The 10,805-nt window shown below is 40.2% G+C and overlaps 1 protein-coding gene across 1 annotated transcript; it reads right to left on the reverse strand.

The window, feature by feature from the left end:
- Positions 1–4,005: 4,005 nt before the first annotated feature.
- LOC139710915 (monocarboxylate transporter 2-like) lies at positions 4,006–10,530 on the reverse strand. The gene is made up of 4 exons (XM_071622835.1): positions 10,341–10,530; positions 8,816–8,959; positions 5,695–6,579; positions 4,006–4,172 (listed from the first exon to the last, which is right to left on the reverse strand). The coding sequence occupies exons 1-4, from the start codon at positions 10,528–10,530 to the stop codon at positions 4,006–4,008; spliced, it is 1,386 nt and encodes a 461-aa protein (XP_071478936.1).
- Positions 10,531–10,805: the final 275 nt, after the last annotated feature.

Genomic DNA, 10,805 nt, shown 5'->3' on the forward strand with positions numbered 1-10,805 from the left:
GTTGTCCCTATCGGAGCTTGGGATTGAAGATGAGTAAACCCCAAGGAAGGCATCGGCATTGCACACAAGGACGGTGAAACATGCAACAAAATCCTGGATAAGGACTAAGGCCTAGCTGTTGTGGCAATCGAGACGGTTATAAGAATCGCACGTCACTGCATGATTTATCGAACGCGAAGGGTCTATGAAACCCCGTGACAATGACCGCGGGGAAAAGATTGGTCACTTACAGGTCGCACAAACATGGCGCTGCTTCCACAGCACATGAATAGGTCTCCTTTATGAATGTCACTAATCTCACCTTGTATATCACGGTGAGAGAACATATCAAATGAATTGATGTTATATACAAAATCCCTGAAACAAATTAACGTGCAGAATCTGTACTCTTTTCACCTTATCAATAAGTTTTCTTTTTGTCATATTCTATGTCTCCTTTTTCAGCATGAACACATTTCGAAATGAATAGGCCTACGTGCTATTTATTGTCTTGCAGATAGTCTCCGTAAGAAGCATGTGTGTTCTCCGCCTGATTTTTTTTCCTGTTCATCAAAACGTCAAAAGCGGGTGTATATATAGGTGCCTACACTTTTAGTGTATTTGCTGATAGTTCAATTAAATAGATAAACAGAAATCAAACACACACACACACTCACACACACACACACACACACACACACACACACACACACACACACACACACACACACACTCACTCACACACACACCGCACATACAATAAGGATGACTGCTACACAGTGTAATAATGCATGATGCGAATGGCGGGGAAATTATTGCGTGATGCACAAACATGTGAAGAAGGACACTTTATGAGACCAAAGTACGTAGGTTGTTTTTTTTTTTTCCAGACCATCAATACAGATTTGAACACTGTCTAAGACATAGGCACCTTCGTCGATATATCTGCATAACGTACATATTGTATCGGAAATCTTCGTCAGTCAACACAAGCACGTGGCACGTGGCTGGAGCAAAGCTATACACAGATGACACAAATTCTGTGATCATTACAGTGCTGTCATTGCCATTTCTGCACACAAAATACAATCTGCTCGGGCAAGAAAGAGCAACTTACGTGACAAACGCGAATGTCAAGAACAGAGTAATACACAATGGGCGAAGATCAATTTGACACTCTTCTGTTACAAGTATTTATCGATGTTCATGAAGCTGCTGTTCAGTTGGAAGTGATCAATGTTCCATCCAGAGCAAAATATTGTTGTTTTTTTCACTCTGCAATGTGTTATAAAACAGAAGGACATTAAAGTGGCCCTCATCCCACATAAAATCATTAAAATCTGTAAGTTCTGGCTTATGTGCCGCAAAGCGACATTAACATAATATAATATAATGCAATATGATATACTAGTAATATTTTTACAGCAATATTGATAGATGACACCTGTTTAGATTATGAACCTAGTCCTGATCATTAATTCTCCCATGCAAATCTACACAGCAGAGAATTTATTCAAAGTACACGTACCCACACACACACACCCTCGCGGTTCGAATCTATACCATGTCTCTACAATATATGTATACCCGGTTGGTTCCGGGGAGGCGGAAAGCCACCTCCCTTGGCTGGTTCCAACGACCTTTGAGTTCTCCTGATATAACAGTCCTGTAAAGTGTTTGCATCTACGTATACTGACAAACTAACAAACCGATAAAATAGTATACAATAAATGAATGTTTATGAGTGCATACACAGAATATTTCATGAGGTGAAAGATGGCGCAGCCGAGTTGAATGGATCAAAGATTTCATCTTTCGCCGAACGAATTTAATATTCTGTTCATTGTACGAAGAAAAAATAATCATTTGTTTTATATAACATCCCAAATAGATCCTTGAAATTTGATGTTTTTATGAATTTTGAAACGGGAGAATATTATGCGGGATCTGAGATCGAGAGAGTGCTCACTGAGCGTTTTACGCTATGCGAGCGCGCTGCCGCATACACGCTGCAAACGCAAGCGTTTTACATGCGTAGTGGTGCCGGACTCTCGGCGTGCGTGCATGGAGCAAACTCGGCGTATGGATCCAAGATTGCACGGTAAATAAAGCCAAAATTGCACGAATGATGAATAGTAAAATGGGACGAATAATCATTATCAAACAACCAACCAAAGCAATGACAAGGATCTATCAAGGTGTAAAGTCCAGTAACTTGCAAAACATTGCGTAAGTGGCTTGTTGAATAAACATTACGCACAAAGCAGTTTCTGAGGTTCTATAAATGGTGTCAAATCTAGCGTATTCCCAAGTATCGTTGAACCGAAATGAAATAAGGCTTGTTAATCCGAACTTTCATTATTCCGAAACACACAAATTCCCAATACGCAGAGGTTCGTTGATCCGAAAATGAAAAGGGGTTAAACCCAAACTTTTGCGGTGTTTTTGCAAAGGTTCGTTATTACGAAGATTTGTTAATCCGGAAAAAAAAAAGATGAGATTCGTTAATCCGAAAAAGAAAAGATATTGCGTACGTGCTGACAAACTTTTGGAATTACGAACCTTCGGAACTACGAAGTGTATCACAAATCTATGAGCATAATTACTAAAAGATGTATTTCTTATCAATTTTTCGACCCTCCTGATTCTATTTCATGCAAAATTGTGACCAAACAACACGAGAGACACGTGAGAAGGAAGGACACGACTGTCGGCATCTTACTGAAATCGTACTGAATTCTTGAGAAGTTATAGTCAGCAGAAGGAAATTAATATAAATAATGAGCAATAAAGCATTGAAATCACGAGCACTCAACAGGTAGGACTTCGAGACACTGTGCGGATGGGTTTTTCCTTGACCACGTAGACATAATTCATGTGCGATGGAACATTGAAGGATGGTTTGTAGAGAATATCAATGTCCTATCCGATGTTCGAATTTCTTACTCGGCTACGTCTATGCATGGACCCTTACGGATGCGCGTCACGAGTTCGACAACCACGAACAACCCACGAGTCACGCAGCCTACGAGTTATACAGCCCACAACTTATACAGCCCACGAGTCATGTTTTATACAGTCCATATATTTCCATACATTGTATGGGTTCAAAACAAGGTTGCAATACAGACTCTGTTATAATGTAACGTTGCCAGAGCATCCTATGTTGAGCTACGTCTAAGCATTATTAACCGCCGAACAAATGCCGATATTGGGATTCGTTGCAGTGAAATGGCTTTTATTTACCCAGCTCTTGCAACAACTCATTGTGCCATTGTGACGTAGCTTTCACAAAGCTTGTTAAATAGGTCCTATTATTATACACAGTAATCATAATGTGCAATGTACTGTATAGGCATGTACTCTGATACTTGGAAGCGGTTTTGTAAAACTGGTATAGCACTTTGGAAAATTTCACGAAAACAGCCATATGACTGCCCGTAATGCATAATTATAATATTTATCTTCATCCTAGCCATTTAGCAGCTTACATGGGCCCGAGACATAACTATATTCCTGCTGCCATAAGATAATGTATCGGTTTCAAAAGCACCACCAAAATATAAATGACACACGTGTCACTGAGCGTGTTGAGCAGATTGCGTGTTTATAGTTCAAGCACACAATGCGATTTGGAAATATACCGTAACACTTGGGTCTATTGTATGTTCCGCTCACACACAATAGTCATGGTTGCAGGTGTATGACTATATACGTGGGATTGTGTACACATTTATGAAGAATGTGCAGAGTTAGTTCGTGTATGTGACGGGCTCGTTTATGCTTTTTCTTACATCGCTCTTTATAGTCTGCACCTATCTACCATGAAGCTGCCAAGCATCTACCAAGTATACCAGCATAGAATCAGGGAGGCGGGACCCCCTGGTATGATGCGATTGTCCTTGACACGATGAGCAAACATGAAGCTGAAACAGGCGCCTCATTTAGGCATTGATCAACTAAATAACACTGTTTTCTCGGAGTTGATCAGATGTGAAGCGTTAGTTGCTGGAATAATAGTAGCTATCATATTTTTTCACGAGCATACTCGGGCTTCTCAAATTTTGACATCCGTCGAGAGCGTCTCCATTTGGCTAGACATCCTCCCAAAATAAACACCAGAGCTGCTATCATGCTGGACCCTAGGAAAACGAACACCATCTTTGGATTGTTGGTCCGATCCTGTATAGAACCTGCGACGACAAAAGGAAAGAAAGAGGGAGGGAGAAAAAAGAAATAGAGAACACGCAATTAACTCGAGAAAAAAAAAGTGTACAGTGCGAAGAGCACAATCGACCATTTTGCATTGAGACTCTACGAATGACGTATGTGAGGAGGAAAACAAAACAACAAGTATAATCATATCCTTTGCTTTTAAGATCATGTTTGTGAGTTTTATAAAAACTGTCACAGTCGTGATCATAGAAATATATAAGGCTGAGTTACAGATTCTTATTTAGAAGCCTTATTTCATCCGTTCAACTTCACAGAAATTCTTTTCTTCAAAGGGTTACAGAAATCTCACAAGCAAGCCAATGTAGTCGTATGACGGTAATTCCCACAAATTAAACAGTTCTTATACCTAAGAGCTGGGAACACAGCGAAATCATGAAAAGGTGGATATGATTATGAGCATAAATAAAACACTTGAGAAATAGAAAGTCAATTCTCTCTCTTCCTAACCTTTTTTTTTTTCATTCAAACCCCCTCTTCGCGAGAAGTGACAGCCTCCAAATTAGGATAGTCCACTGGGGTTGAGGTGATAACCAATCTACGCATTTGTCATTTCACAAAATAGGGCATGCGATTTCAAAGTCGCTATGTATCTTGCCACAGTATCTCCCATGACTTCCCGCTCAGGAAACTATATAGCTGAGATTATTGATGTCCGTAATTCTTGGCGCGAGACAGTTAAACACGACCTATCCTAAAATAGGTTGGTTTATTCCTCCAATTTGACTGGCCAAATGCCATGATAACAATTTCTCGGTGACTGCATGCATAATTTCCTTCCAGTCATGCATTTTCAATAACCATGCGTCCTGTAATTAGCAGATGCATGATGATTTTTCCATGTATTTGGTAAACTACAGTTAGTATATACAGTTTAACCATAGCTCTGACTGATATTGCCCGGGAACCCTTTTTACAAAACAGATGACTTACATTTTTTTTTTAATCATAGCTCGTTAGGTCTGTGGAAAATAAACACATTCTTAGATTAGTTATGGTATCTGCGAATCATGGTCTTCTCAAAAACTCTTTCTCTTTTAATTGCGGTGTCATTTTTAGCAGTCCCTCCATTGCATTTTCATTTCCAGTCTTCTGTGAAACAAGATGTATTTATGTGGTTTTTTTTTAACATTGTTAAACATGAAATACACTGTTAATTCGTCGTTTGAAGTATACATGTAGGCTTACATGTATGGAAATGAAAATGAAAACGAATGAATACAATATAATGACTCATCTTCTCTGACAGCTTCATTTCCGTGTCTTAGCAATATTTACTGTTATATACTTTCCATTGCAATCTTTCCAACGTGACAGTCACAATATCCCCTTTTTGTACTGCAAATATTTCTTTTCTGTACCCGGTATATTCCAATTTGTTTCCTATGTCCTCAATATTGTAACTTGCATGAAAAGGAGTTTGTACATAGTGTGTGTCTACATCTTCGTGTGTCAGTGATGCCATCGTTCAGATGTGATTACCTGCGGTGTATCCAGCCAGGACGCAGCCCAAGCCAACGCAGAAGAAGAACGGGTTGCTGGCATCAGCAAAGTTTTCCGGAGACACAAGCCACGAGAGGACAGCTTCCATCGTGACGTTGGAACCGAACACGCCAAATCCAATGATAAACGATGTGGCAACGAGGTAGGGGTAGGACGAGTCCAGAAGCTGGATGAAGAACCCCACCGATGCAATGCACAGGCTAAGAATGTAGAGCTGAGGACTCCACTGTCCACGGAAGCGAAGCATGACGGACATGAGGGCTGATGAGCAAACACCCCCGCAGGCTCCAGATGTTGCAAGATATGCCCCTCTCGCGAGGTCGACCCCTTCGTAGAGGGCATAGACAACAAGGAAGAGAGCCCAGCCGCTGGTGGCCAGATATACCAGCAGCACACTGGGGAGCAGGAAGGCCGTGAATATCGGTTCCTTGATGAGCACATCGAGCTGTATCGCTCTCAATATCGCGCTTATTCCTTTCTTTGTCGACTTGGACTTGTCCTGAATCTCAATAGCAAGGACTGCTTCTGAATGCAGCGCATCGGTTTGACTTCCTGCTGGGTTATCGCTGTCCATTAATGGGATGGCCTTATCTTTGTCCCTTTCATCGCGAGGACGAGATGCCAATCTCTTCCTCGGCCTCATCACCAGTCCGATGGGAAACATGTGGAGAACAACGGCTCCTACGATCAGCAGGGACCCACTCAACCCGTAGGTTTCCAGGAGCATCTCGGTGACTGGAGGAAGGACGGCTGCCCCCACGGGGATTCCCAGGACGCTGATGCAGCTCACGTAGGCGAAGTCATCGGGGAAGTACTGGTATAGCAACACCATGACCTGAAGATTGAGAATCGCGCAGCAGAACCCTGCAGCAGAAAAGACGGACAACCGCCGTCGAACACTCAACAGATCGTCACAAAATCCAATTGAATATTGTACAAATTAACGACTGACACAGCAATTTAAATTCATGAGTTTCCTATTCACTATAGTGCCTTAATCTCTACTGGAAATGGCCAGTACAGCGTAGTAAAATTGATAGATATGATTTATTTTCATTAGTCTATTTCCGCTCTTTGATATAAAAGAAGATCCCCTCAAGTATTCATTGTCTGTATATTGCAAGAGATATCTGCTAAGAGGAAGCAGATATCTCTTGCAATATATCAGATGCCCAGTAGGCCTACACATCTCACGGGATATAGGGATAATTTTCCTCAGTCGCTCCTCGCCCATGAAACTCTCTCCCATCTTTTCTCCGTGAGGTTGACAAACTGGAGCACTTTAAAGCCTCACTCAAGACTCACATTTTTCACCAGGCTTTCAATTGCTAATTCTCTTAGAGGAGTCTGCGCCTTTGACTGTCTCTAAAACAGGTACGTCATGGCGCTATACAAATGCTGTGGATCTTCATCATCATCATCATCATCAGAACACAACTCGGCACTTTCCTGTGCTCAGTTGGTCGGAAGCAAGACAAAAATGGGTTAACGGAGAAAAAAAAAAAAACCCAACAACAACCATATAGTTTGTACAAGTGGAAGATAAAGATGGTTTTTCAGGTATGAGAAACTATCACTATACGTGTTTCTTCTCCGTCAATCCAATCGGTGAACTTGTAAAGGATATCACCTTTACTGGGATTCAGGATATTTCATTTTTCATGTAATGCGCATTTATCAGTGGTAATTTGGGAATGGGCTAGGATAAACGAAATTTTACGATAGCTAATTGGTTATGCCTGAAGTAAATCATTTGTATCAATATAAAAGCTATCTCGAAAATGGAATGGAAGTAGATAGGTCGTATGTGATATGTGTGCTACGTATACCACATGTTTGCTCACAAGCAAGCGACTCATTTAAAAAATCAAACAAAAATTACCACTGAACCATATTATAAGCGTTCACAAGAAACTGTAGTCGAGGGAAATTCTTCATCTTAGCATCTACAAAGAAAAGTCACATTTTTATATATCTGACAATGGCTTATTTTATCCAGAAACTGATTCAATTCAATTCTTGTACGATCTTCAGTAAGAATGTATTCACTTTTACAATCACTGGTGAGAATGGCGTATACGTGCAATGTTTTCCGGTCACACCAATGCAACGGTCACACCCCTGAAAAATAACGTATCTACATGAATCACCTCCAAGAGATAGGTGAAGTCAGTGGAGATGGGAAGGAGAAAGGAGAGGAGAGATAAGTCCACGGGGCTCCTCCACGGACGTGAATGAACTTTTGCCATGTCCCAATGTCGAAGTTTCAGGTTCCCAGAACTGCTATGTAACAAGCTCATGATTATAGCTGACACAATCTCGTCCCAACACATTCAATCAAAGAAAATTTCCGTCCGGATTTTAGTGGGTGTTGTTTCACTACAACATTATCAGATAACCCTAGCTGATTATAGGTTATTTCTGTCATTTGGCTTTGTTCTGTCATTTCGGGCACAATATACGGGTTTCTCCTCATTAAAAAGGCATGCAATGAAACTCATAAAGATACATGTGGATTGAGTGGAAGCAGCGATTTTAGTTGAGCAAATCAGAGAAGTTTGAGGAAGATCGGACAATCTATTGAAAAAGGAATGTTTTTTTTTTTTGTTAGCTTTCGGTGCAGCCATCGTTGGATGAGAAGACTATCAATGTTTACGATATTACGTATGTATGTGATATAAAAAGAATTTAAAAAAATATATATATGAAAGGCAAACATTCCATCGACTTGTTGCTATCATTCCTCCTGATTTCTGAAAGACATTAGTCATGTGCTCTTTCTTTACGCCAGAAAAGTGAATATATATTGAATTTTCTTAATCTCTTCTTTAAATCGTATTCCATACACGACGTCACAAACTGTTGCATTCTTCTCATCCATGCATGCAGTGATGTCTGCACCCAGACCCTAAACAATTCTTAACTTTTTGACGGATTGATTGATTTTCCTCAAACTTCACTGATGTGTTCTTTACAAATATTGCTTTATTCCATGAATCCATCACCAAAAAACGAAAAAAGCATTTCAAAATGATCTATTCTATTCTACAGTATTCCTATTGACAAGAAATTAACGTGGCACATGAGAGGGTTAGCTCACCCGTGGTAAAGAAGAGGAAACTGAGGGCGACCACATTCCTGGTGAAGGCACTGAGGATGAAGGCCACTCCCGCCAGAAGACCACTTAAACTCGTCACCAGTCGGGGATGGGAGCTATGATTCAGCATGATCTGTGCAATGGGGGCTAAACAGCAAGCGCGAGATACACCACTCGTATTAATCACACGAATGCATTATTATGGAATTTTAGGCCTATAGAACATATATATCTGACATGATAAACGTTTTTACACACTGCTCTAGTATGGACAGCCAACAAAATAAACGATCTCAAATTTAGCAGATATGAATACAATGAACCACTTTTATTTACTAAAAGTCATTTGCACTAATCCTTAATTCAAAGGGGAAAAAAGTGTAGTAAAAATAAATGTATGATGAATTTGCTAATGATATCAAGCTCAAAGGTTTCTTGATTTATAGAAGAGGCCGGTTTCCAGCATAAAACGCTTGTAAGATTTTCACCACTTTCACAAATTTTGATGTTACAAGCAGCAGCCCTCACTTCCATCTCACACGAAACACTGTCTGCGGCTTGAAATGTTATAAAATCATTTAAAGCAAAATCACAGTATTCATTTCATGACAGTACAAGGCGATAGCCTAGTAATATATCACAACGTTACGTCTGATATCTCATCAACAGCATACCTAAGTTTAATTCCTGGCCCTTCATTCGAATTGCTTGACATTAAGGTACATAAGTTGCAGTTGAAGGAGTTTTTACACATTTTTTTTTTACGGTTATAACTAACATCCTTTTAAAAAAAAATGAGAAATTTTCAAGGAAATCGATTGGGCTTCAAAAGTGGTAGGGGTAACCATTATTGGACAAACATTGAACATTGTCAATGATGGACATTGCGTGGTACGGTGCTGGTAGAATTCCATACCTTCTACGTTTCTCCTTTAGCTTAGGAATACATCACAGACACCCAGACAAAAAAAAAATGCAGTTCTAAAAGGTTTTATGATTACCTTCGTATACCGTATTGTCCCTAAACAATTACAATGTGACCCTGCGCAACGATTACTTTAAAAATAGTGAATCAATCCACATACAATTTCAGAGTATGAAACTATAACTTATTACCTACATCTTACAGAAAACTCCATGCAACTTGCTTCAGTTGTCAAAGAAAAATTAGGATCTTTGTAGAGCATGTCAGGAATCCCTACCCCCCCCCCCAAGTTCTGTCCATTGTGTTCACACATTAATAACTGTGCAGTTCTAAGAGCGTCAGTGCTAAACTTGGAAGAAACTGACCCATGCTTAACATGCTTAACAACGATCCACATTCCTCTGTGACCACTTAACCAAATTGAATGGGGTTTTCTGCAAAATATAGATAAGATGTTATATTTTAAGACCCTGAAATAGCAGACAGTTTAATCATATTAAAAGTTGTCAATTCGGAAATCCGATTGTATTCTTTTTTAGGGGGGATGGGGTGGGGAACATACTGCACGTATCAACACATAATGATAGCTTATACAATCCTGACCTCCGAGGTACATGGTTGCCATGGAGAGCGAAGCTATGAGGCCGATGATGGCGTTGGAGGTATGAAGTTGCTCCTCCAGCTCTGGCACCAGCACCCCAAAGGACTTGGCTAGGCCAATCTCCATCCAGAAAAAAGAGAATCTCGCCACGAGGATGACACGCCCATATACGTTTTCTGAGCCAGCCGCCATCTTGGAACCTGACAATGATTAACCCAATATGATTACAATCGAAAGACAGAGAGGGGAAAAACACACGGCACAATTCATGGTAAAAAGAAGTAAAACCGTCACATAGCATGTCACCAATCTTCGTAAGCACCAGATAATCAGAAAGAGCAGTCGCAGTTGTCATGCGTATGAGCATAAACAAATTTGCATATAGGATCAATTTGGGAGGAAACAATTGATGAAATAAACAGATTACAAAGAGTTGACATGACCAAGATATAAGAGGTCCACCATGC

The sequence above is a fragment of the Diadema antillarum genome, unplaced genomic scaffold (assembly GCF_040938485.1).
Source record: "Diadema antillarum isolate AM-2024a unplaced genomic scaffold, OU_Dant_1.0 seq00001587_RagTag, whole genome shotgun sequence".
NCBI classification, from domain to species: Eukaryota; Metazoa; Echinodermata; class Echinoidea; order Diadematoida; family Diadematidae; genus Diadema; species Diadema antillarum.